This window comes from Rhinopithecus bieti, unplaced genomic scaffold (genome assembly GCF_001698545.2).
Source record: "Rhinopithecus bieti isolate Rb0 unplaced genomic scaffold, ASM169854v2 scaffold_11110, whole genome shotgun sequence".
Lineage (NCBI taxonomy): Eukaryota > Metazoa > Chordata > Mammalia > Primates > Cercopithecidae > Rhinopithecus > Rhinopithecus bieti.
In genome coordinates, this window is record NW_016806890.1 from 1,305,430 (window position 1) to 1,318,419 (window position 12,990).

At 43.7% G+C, this 12,990-nt stretch overlaps 1 protein-coding gene across 12 annotated transcripts in view; it reads left to right on the top strand.

Moving 5' to 3' along the window:
• Positions 1 to 12,307, top strand: part of KIAA0319 (KIAA0319 ortholog) — a 102,739-nt gene extending 90,432 nt beyond the window's left edge. For all 12 annotated transcript variants that reach the window (XM_017878539.1, XM_017878544.1, XM_017878542.1 and 9 more), the window contains 3 exons: positions 1,528 to 1,618; positions 4,586 to 4,677; positions 9,100 to 12,307. In XM_017878539.1, coding sequence (XP_017734028.1) covers positions 1,528 to 1,618; positions 4,586 to 4,677; positions 9,100 to 9,278 — 362 coding nt within the window. In that variant the 3' untranslated portion in view covers positions 9,279 to 12,307. The remainder of the gene's footprint in view (positions 1 to 1,527; positions 1,619 to 4,585; positions 4,678 to 9,099) is intronic.
• Positions 12,308 to 12,990: the final 683 nt, after the last annotated feature.

A 12,990-nucleotide genomic window follows, 5' to 3' on the forward strand; every position in this document is an offset into this window, starting at 1 on the left:
AGGGGAGGGAGGGAAAGAAAAGAAAAGAGAGAAAAAAGAATTATCTGCCTAGCTTTGCAGTTATAAACATGCAGTGCTTTTCTCACCTGAAGCCAAGTGAACCAGCTCACTTGGTAGTGAGTTAATACCCTTCTTACAATCTATTTTTTGGGGTGTGTTTAGGCTTTTACATAAAACTTCCTGATGAGAAAATCCCCTTTGGCAGAGCAGAATTGGCTCACTATTGCTGACATTTCTAAGAAAGAATTGCTTGGGCCATGGGCTGCAGTTCCAGGTTACACCTGCCTTGGCTTTGGCTCAGTGTGATTTTCTGGTGAAGTGGCCCCTGGTGTGGATCTTCTAGAATCAGGTAAAGAAGAGAATTTGGCCCACTCTTCCAGCTGTTCACACAGGCAGGCACCAAAAACTGGAGCCACAGCAGGGCAAGCTGGCGCCCCTGAGGTCCCTTCTGGGGAGAAAACTGTATTTTAATGGCAGTCTACTAAGTAAATTTGTTGTTTGGGGAACCAGATGGACATAATTGGCACCGAAGATAGTAAGAACTGACTGCCAAAGTATATTCCTATTTAATACTATATAAAAATCAGAAAATAGCCAGCCCTTGGATCATTATTCCAATGAAATTATATAACATTTAATAAAGTTAAACTTTTTTTTTTTTGAGATGGAGTCTTGCTCTGTCACCCAGGCTGGAGTACAGTAGCACAATCTCAGCTCACTGCAACCTCTACCTCCTGGGTTCAAGCAATTCTCCTGCCTCAGCCTCCCAAGTAGCTGGTATTACAGGTGTGTGCCATCAGGTCCAGCTAATTTTTGTATTTTTGGTAGACACAGGGTTTTGCCATGTTGGTCAGGCTGGTCTCAAACTCCTGACCTCAAGTCATCTGCCCGCCTCAGCCTCCCAAAGTGTTGGGATTACAGGCGTGAGCCACTGCACCCAGCCTAATAGAGTTAAACTTTGCTCCCTAGTAGGCTTAAACTGGGCTTCTCTGTCCCTGAATTACCGTTGAAAGCTTTTCACATTAGATTTCTGTAAGGATGTGGATGGAATGAGGGTCAAGTAGTTTCCGAATTGCTCTCTGGCTGTAAAAAATGTCTTCATGCCATAAACAGCCATACAGATGTTTTATTAAAACCAAGCCAGAACTTTCAGGGGTGAGGGTCGTGATTTTTGGCATTTTGGAATGAATATTTTGATGTGGTATACATGTGTGTTTATATAAGAGGCATTACTACATAATTGACTAATTTTAGTTATTTCTGATTATTCTGTTCCCAAGTTAGCATGAAATATGTGCTCCGTGAAGCCCTGAGACCCAGTAGATAAAAACAGGGCAGTTTTAGGTTGTTCTTGATTTATCTGTATTTTACCTTGCTCTGCTCTGCTACCAGCCTGATGAGATGTTATCAACTCCACAGGTGGCCTTTACTTGTAGGGATTCAGAAATATTTGTTATGAGTCATCAAAATAAAACTGTTCTACAAATAGTCTATAACTGTGTCCACTTTGGTTTTCTTGTGTTTCAGAGTGGAGTATATTCTATGTGACAGTGTTGGGTTTTACTCTTACTGTGCTAACAGGAGGTTTCACTTGGCTTTGCATCTGCTGCTGCAAAAGGTACCTAGAGTGCTTATTCATGTGAAAGAGATACCCTACACTAGGTGTGTTTTGACAGCTTAGGAATTGTTTACTTGGGCTTGGTAAACTGCTAAGCTGTTTATTATAATAATGCACTTTCTGCCACAAAGCATAAGTGCCTAAATCAATGGAATATTAGAGGCAGCCTTTTCTCACTGAAGCTCTTGTGTTTTCTAGGAGGGTCAACGACTCTATATCATATCTAATGTTATTCTCTATCGGTCTTATGTTATATTCACTAGAGCGGTACTGTTTTCTCACTCAACCACAACCAACACAGAAGACTTCTGTGACCAGTGTTTGGGAGTTTCTCTGCACACACCAATCAAGCAACAGTTTTGCAGTGGACACCAGCTGGGTGTCATCCAATTCAGTTTTGATGCTGTCTACCTGGAGATAGCGTCACATCCCACAGGTTAATTAAGGACTCAGTCCCCAAGACTGCCCCCCACCCCATTCAGATGCCAGTTACTTACCCCAGGTTGTTTTACCTGGGCTTCTGACTGACTATAAATTGGATCCCTCAGTTCCCTCTTTGGGTTCAGTTATTTTGCTAGGGTGGCTCAAAGAACTCAAGGAAACACATTGGTTATTTATTACAAAGGATATTACAAGGGATACTCATGAAGAGACGCATAGGGTGAGGTATGGGGAAGGGGCCTAGAGCTTCCATGCGCTCTCTGGGCATGCCACTGTCTGGGAACCTCCATGTGTTTGGCTGTCCAGAGGCTCTCTGAACCCTGTCATCTTGGGCCTTTTATGAAGACTTCATTGGATATTTATAGAAAAGTAGTTGGACAAAAAGGGTATGATGTGATACTAACAGGCTGTGGGGAAGCCCAGCAAGGGCTGTCCAGATTCTTCTCAGCCTCTCTGTAAAGCACTCCATCCTCCTGGGTAGGAGGCAGAACTCTTTCTGAAATGAGCGTTTTATGACCTATAATCAGACAAAGTAGGTCAGAGAATGTCTTTACAGCCGGCTCCGAGACAGAAAGGCAGGGGAAGGTTCTTGCTTTGGGGAGAATAAAGAGCAGGTGAAAGGAAGGCAGGAGAAGGTCAGAGAGAGGGACATTCTGTTTTCTGAGGCCTAAAGTGCCCCAGCATTGTAACAAGGGCCGTGGGAGTTATTAGCCAGGAACCGTGATGAAATGAAAACATGCATACAGATATCTCTCTCTCTCTCTCTCTCTCTCTCACAAGTACCTAAGTGGCCTTACAGGTCTCAGTAGAGGAAGGAGTTCTGGAAGTATACTGTTACAAATGGTAGATTTTGATTATTTTCATTATGTAAAGCAATAATCTAATCCACCTGAATTGTTTTAAATAAATTTGAAACTGTAAGTGAGGCAATAACACCGCCAAAGAGAACTTTTGCTTTAGGTGTTTCCTTTTTCCATGGAGCTGACCTCTGAGAAGCCTCAAGCAACCTCATTGGCCAAATCTTCCAGAACCCCATGCTCAACCCTCTGTCCTAGAAGAGAGCATCAGGCCCACTCTTTCATGTGAAACACTGTAACTGCTCTCAAAAGGTGTGATTTTTTAAAAACGTATATTTTAATCTGGGCGAGATGGCTCACGCCTGTAACCTCAGCACTTTGGGAGGCCAAGGTGGGTGGATCACTTGAGGTCAGGAGTTTGAGACTAACCTGGCCAACATGGAGAAACCTTGTCTGTACTAAGAAGACAAAATTAGCCAGGCGTGGTGGCGCATGCCTGTAATCCCAGCTACTCGGGACCTGAGACAGGAGAATCGATTGAACCTGAAAGGCAGAGGTTGCAGTGAGCTGAGATCGCACCGTTGCACTCCAGCCTGGGTGACAAAAGCAAAACTCTGTCTCAAAAAAAAAAAGTATATTTTAATATTTATTTTTCAGAAATCACTTATAGATTATTTTAGTTTTGTGATTACGTTCCCAAAATTAAGACTGGTGAAAGGGAGCCAGGTGCAGGCACTTAGAGGCCTAAATCCCATTAAGTTTTCCCAGAGCCATATGTGACCCTACTGTGCATGGCAGTAAACATCTTGAGCTTTGTGACATGTCTATCAAGTAGAAGATGATGATGCTAGTAGTGATAACTGTGAGCATGTATGAAGTATTTTGCCATTGTGATTAATGGCTAAGTGCTTTGTATGTATTATCTTATTCAGTCCTCTCATCAACCATGTGAGACAGGGACTATTCTTACTCCCATTTTACAGGTGAGGACATGGAGGCACAAAAGTCTCAAATAATTTTCTCTGAATCACCAGCTAGTAAGTGCTAAATTGAGACCCATGCTTCTGATCATCATGATCTCAGAAAATTGCTTTTATGCTGTGAAATTACTATTTTGTTCTCTACATGCCTTCGCATGGTTTGGATGTATATTTCCAAATAATCTCTGTACACAGGATGGGGCACATGGGACCAGCCTAGTTTTCATGTGTTGAGGGGGAAAAAAATGAAAAAGATGGGGAGCAGCTGTTGCTAATTAATTGTGGGAATTTATTATAATTTTTGCTATTTTTTTCTGATTGCTAGTTCATAACACCTTTTCATTACTGCAGCATTGGACATTGCAGGGTGGTATAGGTTTAGGGGAACATTTGCTCATCCAGGTTCTTATGAATAAGGAATTACTCATGAAGAAGAGCTCCCTGGGCCAACACACAGGTGTTGAGAATTGCACTGAAGGTCCCTGGCACTGCAGCCTGAGGCTTAGCTGAGACCTGTCGATAGGTGGGCAAGAGTGATGTGGCTGTTTATACCCCGAAATGGGTTTCTCCAAGATGCATAATGCCCCTCTGAGCTCTGACCTGGCCTTGCGTATGTTTCTTTAATAAAAGATGCCAACTATCACATCATAAAGGCAAAATGTTTCCTTTAGTGTCTTTACTGTGCGTTAAATCCTAGATCTCAGTTACCTTTCTAAAGATCTGAGTTGAGTTTTCATTGTTCCTTTCAGACAAAAAAGGACTAAAATCAGGAAGAAAACAAAGTACACCATCCTGGATAACATGGATGAACAGGAAAGAATGGAACTGAGGCCCAAATATGGTAAGACAGTCTCCAGAATGACTGCCTGGCACCTTTCCACGATTTACCCTAGGTATGCCTGAGGGCTAACTTGGATCAAGGGAGAACGATCAGCTGGAGTCAGCACTTTAATTGGGAAGGAAGAGTGAGGCTGGGATTCTGTGATGAAAAACAACCTTCAGGCCGGGCACGGTGGCTCACGCCTGTAATCCCAGCACTTTGAGAGGCCGAGGCAGATGGATCGCCTGAGCTCAGTAGTTTGAGACCATCCTGGGCAACATGGTGAAACCATCTCTACTACAAAAAAAAAAAAAAAAAAAAAAGCCAGGCGTGGTGGTGTGCACCTGTAGTCCCAGCTATTCAGGAGGCTGAGGCAGAAGAATAGCTTGAGCCCAGGAGGTGGAGGTTGCAGTGAGCTGAGATCGCACCTCTGCACTCCAGCTTGGGCTACAGACTGAGACTCTGTCTCAAGAAAGAAAAAGAAAAATAACCTTCATCAATCCTGAGGATGTGCTAATGTGGGCGTGGGGGCAGGAGGCAGTAGGTTCATTATAAATTTAATGAAATTTTGGCATAATACTTGGAGGCATTAATGGATGAGGGATATGAAATGTTATCAGCTAGGCACCTACCAATGACCACAGGGCAAGACTGCTTTTTAAACAGAGGTGTCCCCAGCATCTGCTTTTTTTCCTACTCCTGGTTGGAGGGTGGGGGCAGTTGAAGACACTCCCTCAGCTCAGCTCTGAATGCTATTCCCTTTAGGTCTGCTGGGGCAGAAATGCAGCACGAGGACATTTGGACTTTAAAGCCTAACATTTTTCAGCAGCTGCATTATCTAACTAGCCATTGATATAGATGGACACAAAGGCTTTACAGAAAATTGACTTCCTTCACAAAGTGTATTGATCCCTATGCTCAGGAGCACCACTTGCCCACCTCGGTTAACTTCTTCATTCTTGTTTATTAACTCTTGCATACTTAGTGAAACTTCTCTGGCCCTCTGAGGCTGCTAAACACCGATTCTATAGATTTTCCATAATTCTGGGCTTATGACTAAGTTACTTTTTATGGAAGATATAATCTTTTTCAGAGTTGTGAGGTGCAAAACATTGTTCACAGTGAGTGTTGAATGCCTATCCTGTGCACAGGCACCAGGTTAGGCCCTGGAGACTGGGAGAGGAGGAAGCACAGAGCCTGCCTTTACAGGAGCTCGCAGCCTGCGGGAGGATAATTATACTGGAGCGCAAGGAGTTCTAATGCATGGATGACACCGGGTAGGAACACTCAGGTCAGAATGACTGATCGTATACAGAGAGTGTAGCTAACAGGGCTTTGGCAGGAAGAGCCTCACAGGAAGAACAAATAGTAGCATACATTGAGTGCTCACCATCTGCATTGCATATCAGAAGTATTATAGTGACTTTTACCTAAGAGCACAATGTGCTTTAGGTTGCATTATCTCACCCACCTTTGTCTTAAAATACACTGATCCTTCTGACATTCCCATTTCTATTCATAGAACCCGCATTCTCATTGCCCCAGTTTGAAACCTCAGTCGCTGGTGCTCCACACACACTGCCCCCCATTCCAGACACCTGCACCTTGCTAGACTCTTGCCCTCTTTCCTCATCATTACTATCACCACCCCAGTTCAGGTCCTTACAGTTTCACCTGTGAACTAATAGTAATAATAATAATAATTAACAGGTATTTAATGTCAAATATATACTAAACACATCTGAAGTACTTTACCCATTGAATTCTAATCCTACCCGTAGCGGTATGAGGTATGTGCAATGATTATCCCCATTTTACACAAGAGGAAACTGAGGCAAAGGAAAGTTTAGCAACTTGCCCAAGTTACATAGCTGGTGAGTGCTGAAGGTGGGGTGGAGGCCGGGCTCTTCCTCTACATTGCACTGCCTCTGCCTTGGTCCGTTTGGGCTGCTCTAACAAAATGCTGCAGACAAGGAGGTTTATGAACAACAGATATTTATTACCCACAGTTCTGGAGGCTGGGAAGGCGAATTCAGCATCTGGGCGGGGCCACTTCCTCATAGTTGGTGCCTCCTCACTGCATCCTCACATGGTGCAAAGGGCAAGGCAGCCTCTGGTGCCTCTTTTTTTTGGAGACACAGTCTCGCTTTATCCCCCAGACTGGAATGCAGTGGCACAATCTCAGCTCACTGCAACCTCTGCCTCCCAGGTTCAAGCAATTCTCATGCCTCAGCCTCCCAAGTAGCTGGGATTACAGGCACCTGCCACCATGCCCAGCTAATCTTTTTTGTATTTTTAGTAGATACAGGGTTTCTCCATGTCGGCCAGGCTGGTCTCAAACTCCTGACCTCAAGTGATCCACCCGCCTTGGCTTCCCAAAGTGCTGAGATTACAGGTGTGGGCCACCGTGCCTGGCCTCTGGTGCCTCTTTTATGTGAGCACTAATCCCATTCGATCACCACCCAAAGGCCTCACCTCTTGGTACCACCATTTAGGCGTTAGATTTCAACACATGAATTTGTGGGGGTGCAAACATTCAGACCACAGCAGCCTCTATGTCTACTGTCTATCTTCCATCCTGCATGCTGTGGTTTTATTAATATCTCAGAACAACATTTTAATAGTGTCATTTCTCTGCTTACAGGATAAAATCCAAACTTCATGGTTTACTTTGTATTCATGTGCTTTTCTGTGAGGTTCCTGCCTCTCTCTCTCCAGCCTCTCCTTCATTATTTCCTACATGAATCATTTGCTCCAAACAAACTAGTTTTTTTCTAAATATCCCTGGATGCTTCTGCATACTCCATGCCCTTCCGCTGTCCTCCTGTCTAAATTCTCTTCTTTAGATCTCACTGATAGAGACAGGAGACAGCCAAGGGTCCCTGGTGAAACCGCACCTCCAAGCCTAAAACAGCTTGAAGGCTGAAAAACCGGACTGCTGGTCCCTGATGAAGGCCCTACCCTTTCCCAGCTGATTCTCTCTAAATAATGTCCACCTGGCCGGGCGCGGTGGCTCAAGCCTGTAATCCCAGCACTTTGGGAGGCCGAGACGGGCGGATCACGAGGTCAGGAGATCAAGACCATCCTAGCTAACCTGGTGAAACCCGCGTCTCTACTAAAAATACAAAAAAAAAAAAAAAAAAAAAAAAAAAAAAAAAACTAGCCAGGCGAGGTGGCGGGCGCCTGTAGTCCCAGCTACTCCGGAGGCTGAGGCAGGAGAATGGCGTGAACCCGGGAGGCGGAGCTTGCAGTGAGCTGAGATCCGGCCACTGCACTCCAGCCCGGGCGACAGAGCAAGACTCCGTCTCAAAAAAAAAAAAAAAAAAAGTCCACCTGCACCCTGGGGAAAGGGGGTGGAGCCACAGGAGGTTCGCGTCTTTGCAGTGGGGAGGAGCCTGGCCTCTTCAGTTCCTGTGTGGTAACCTGGGATTCAGTCTGTGAGGCAGGAGGTTGTTGGCAAGACGCCCTCTCTATTTGCTGAGAGTTTTGTTTCCTTTTACCCAATAAAGTCCATTTTCTCACCCTTCTATGTGTCCGCGAGCCTAATCTTTCCTGCTAGTGTGACAAGAGCCTGGTTTTATCTGAACTAAGGAGAAAGTTCTGCAACATCACCCTATGGGAAACATCACTGAAGCAACCCCAGCCATAAGTACATGTGCTTATTTCCTAATTCATATACAATTTAAAAAATATCTTACCTGTTATGAGCCATCTTTTCATGAGTCTATGCCTTTTCTTTCTTTCTTTTTTTTTTTTCCTGAGACAGGGTCTTGCTCTGTCACCCAGGCTACATAGCAACACTATCATAGTTCACCATACCCTTGAACTCCTGGCCTCAAGTGATCCTCCCACCTCAGCCTCCCAAAGGGCTGGGATTATAGGCATGAGCCACCAGGCCCAGCCAAGTCTATGTCTTAAACCCCTAGCTAGACACCATAAATCCTTTGAGAGTAGAAACTGAATCTTATACCTGTTCTGTCTCTTAGGTTGACCCCCTGAAATCAAATATTCTACCAAACTTATATTAACCAAATGGTAAAATCACAGAAGCTTTCATTTGTTGGATGCTTACAATGTACTAATGGCTGGGCCAAGAGAGCGTTACATGCACTATTTCACTTAATCCTCACCATAAACTCATGGGGTAGATGCTTTGTTATCTTCCAATTGAATAGAGGAGGAGACAAAGCTCAGAGAGGTTAGGTATCTTCCCCAGGGTCAAGCAGCTGGCGAGTGTCAAAGCTGGGGCAGGAGCTCAGGTGAGGCATCAAAGCCCCTGCAATTACTTGCTAGGAAACCCAAACCACCTGCTGTTTTGAGTGATTGCTTTCAAGGTGCAGAGAGCACCACTCCGTGCTCATCACAGGACCTGCAACCAGAACGACTGACAGCTGGAAGCGAATCATGGCATTTCTCCTCAGATGCTTCTCTGCTTCTCTCTAGGTATCAAGCACCGAAGCACAGAGCACAACTCCAGCCTGATGGTATCCGAATCTGAGTTTGACAGCGACCAGGACACAATCTTCAGCCGAGAAAAGATGGAGAGAGGGAATCCAAAGGTTTCCATGAATGGTTCCATCAGAAATGGAGCTTCCTTCAGTTATTGCTCAAAGGACAGATAATGGCGCAGTCCGTTGTAATGTGGAAGGACCCCATAGGAATCCTTGAATCCAGGACCAGTCAGTGGGAGTTACAGCACAAAACCCACTCTTTTAGAATAGTTCATTGACCTCCTTCCCCAGTGGGCTAGATGTGTATCGCCACGTACTAAAAGACTGGTTTGTGAAGGCACAAAACAAAACAAAAACGTTGCTCTTTTAACTGAGATGCTTGTTAATAGAGATAAAGGCTGGGTGAAACTCTAAGGTATATACTTAAAAGAGTTTTGCGTTTTTGTAGCTGGCACAATCTCATGTTAAAGATGAAAAACTATTTCTATCTGTAGAACCTTAGAGAAGGTGAATTAAATAAGGCTTTAAAGAGGGATGGTTTCTCTCTTAGCCACTGTGATTGCCTCTAAGGAACAGCATTCTAAACATGGTTTATCTTGTAGCACCTGCAGTCAGATGGCTGTGTATGTTAAAATAGCTTATCTAAGAGGCACAGGTCATCTTCTGTGGAGGTACGGAGAGTCTTGCGTGTAGCAAGTTTTCTGTGCTGACGGCAACACACAGTGCAAAGCCCTCCTGGTTTTCAATTCTGTGCTATGTCAACGGCAGTTTTCAGCTCTCTCAAGAGAGCAGCTGTTGGCCATTCAAGAGCTAAGGAAGAATCATATTCTAAGGACTGAGGCAATAGAAAGGGGAGGAGGAGCTTAATGCCGCGTAGGTTGAAGGTAGCATTGTAACATTATCTTTAAGAAAAACGACACTGACTCCTCTGGGTGTTGTTTAGCAGTCTTGTTCTCTAATGTAAACTGAGCCCCAGTTTACACTAAATGCAATAGAAGTGATTAATTCATTAAACGTTTATTATGTTCTGTAGGCTGTGCATTTGGACTGCCATAGATAGGACAATTGTGTATATATTCCAAAACTCTGAAATACAGTCAGTCTTAACTTGGATGGCATGGTTATGATACTCTGGTCCCCAACAGGTACTTTCCAAAATAACTTGACATAGATGCATTCACTTCCTACGTTTAAAAATACATTTAAGGTTTTCTACCGAATAAATCTTACTTCAAACATGAAAGAATTAAAACATTCCCACCCACAAAGCAGTACTCCAGAGCAATTAACTGGAGTTAATTGTAGCCTGCTACGTTGACTGGTTCAGGGTAGTTCCCCATCCGCCCTTGGTCCTGAGGCTGGTGGCCTTGGTGGCACCCTTGGCATTCTTTGTGGTAAGATTAGAATGAGAGATAGAACCAGTGTTGTGGTACCAAGTGTAACCACACCTAAACAATATCCTGTTGCACAACGCTTTTGTAACACATGGGAAAACTAGGATTGCATTGCTGATTAAGAAGCAAGGTATTTCAACCACCAGGGCAGGAGTGCCAGAGAAAATCTTCCCCATGGGCTCCTAAAAAAAATTCAGCTTTTAGGTGTTTTTGTCATCTCCTGGAGTATTCATCCTCATGGGACCATCTTATTTTTACTTATTGTAATTTACAGGGGAAAGGCAGAACTAAAAGTGTGTCATTTTATTTTAAAATAATTGCTTATGCCTACACTTTCTGTATAGCCAATTCAATACTGTCTATAGTGTTAGAAGGAAAATGTGATGTATTTTTTTTTAACCAGTATTGAGCTTCATAAGCCTAGAATCTGCCTTATCAAGTGACCAGGGTTATGGTTTTTTGCATGCAAATGTGAATGTCTGGCATAGGGGACAGCAGCCCAAATGTGAAGTCATTGGGCGTAACGAGGAAGAAGGGAGTGAACATTTACCGCTTTATGTACATAACATATGCATTTTACATACTCAGTTGATCCTTAAAATCAACCTTGAAGAGGAGATATTATTATTCTTATATTGCAGATAGCCCTCTGAAGGCCCAGAGAGGTTAAGTAGCTTGCCAGAGGTCACAGCCAAGATGTAGTGGATCTAAGCACTGAAAGCAAATTTTTAAAACTGTGGTGTTCTGCTTTCCACTACACAAAGAACTCCTGCCTTGATAGATGGAGGGCAAATTCTGGTGGAACTTTTGGGTCACCTGAAAGTTCTGTTCCCAGGACTAAGAGAAATTCCTTTTAATGGGTCCAGAGAGCCAAGGACAGAGAGAGAGATGGCCTGTATAGTCTCCTGTGGATCACACCCTCCCTCTAAGTTTGCAATGGACTTCTCCTGCCCCTCCTCCTTTTCTGTCCTTGGCCATCTCAGCCTGGCCTCTCTGATCCTTCCATCACAGAAGGATCTTGAATCTCTGAGAAATCAAACAGCACAGTAGTGATCGGAAAGTGGGTCCTGTCTTGTTACCCCATTTCTCATCAGAACAAAGCATGAGATGGAATGACCAGCCAGTGTTCTTCATGGTGGACTGCTTATCATTGAGGGTCTTTGGGAGATAAAGCCCCCTAAGAGCGTTGGACAGAGAAAAACAGGCCCTAGAATATGGGAGTGGGTGTTTGTAGGGCTCACAGGCTAACAGGCACTTGAGTTGCTGGTTTACATTCAATGAAGGAGGCTTCATACCCATGGCATCACACGGCTAAGCATTTGTATGACTAAAGAACTATCTGAAAAACATGCAGCAAGGTAAGAAAATGTACCACTCAACAAGCCAGTGATGCCACCCTTTGTGCGCGGGGAGGAGAGTGACTACCATTGTTTTTGTGTGACAAAGCTATCACGGACTGTTTGAATCTTGGTTTTGTTGCTTAAAGTGTATTATTTTTCCCTATGTGTTGACAAGGTATTTCTAATATCACACTATTAAATATATGCCCTAATCTAAATAAAGGTGTCTGTATTTTCTGTAATGCTTATTTTTAGGGGGAAATTTGTTTTCTTTATGTTTGGGTGTAGAGGGATTTCTCTTGAGTATGGGTCAGCAAACTGTGACCTGCAGCCTGTTTGTGCATGCCCCATGAGCTGAAAAGTGGGTCTTATGTTTTCAAATGGTTAAAAATTAAAAAAAAATTGAAACATGTGAACTATATGAAATTCAGATTTGTGTTCATAAATAAAGTTTTATTGGAACATATCCACATTCAGGCTGGTCTCAAACTCCTGGGCTCAAGTGATCCACCTGCCTCTGCCTCCCAAAGTGCTGGGATTACTGGTGTGAGCTACAGTGCCAGGTCCCACTTAGGTCTATTTTAAATTTAGGCCCAGTTAACCACTGGGGATTTATCTTAAGGGATTGGCTCTTTCAAGTTCATATTTGTTCACATAATTTTACTGAGAGAAATGCTTGTTGAGGTACAAGAATGGGAATAGTGGTATTGTAGTTAAACTAATTAAGTGGCTCCTGGATCATCTTCAATCCTGTAAGAGTTCTGTATTAGTTTACTGAAAGAGCAAATATGAGGCTAAGGAACAAAATCTTTGTATTTCAATAATGATGACTTTCCATTACTGAAACTAAAGGAATATTTATTTATTTATTTATTTAGGGACGGTCTTGCTCTGTTGCCCAGGCTGGAGTGCAGTGGTGCAATCTTATTTACCGCAACCTCCGCCTCCTGGGTTCAAGTGATTCTTGTGCCTTAGCTTCCTGAGTAGCTGGGATTACAGATGTGTGTCACCACATTCGGCTACTTTTTATATTTTTAGTGGCGACAGGGTTTCGCCATGTTGGCAAGGCTAGTCTCGAACTCCTGGCTTCAAAGGGCCCACCCGCCTCAGCCTCCCAAAGTGTTGGGACTACAGGCATGAGCTACCAAT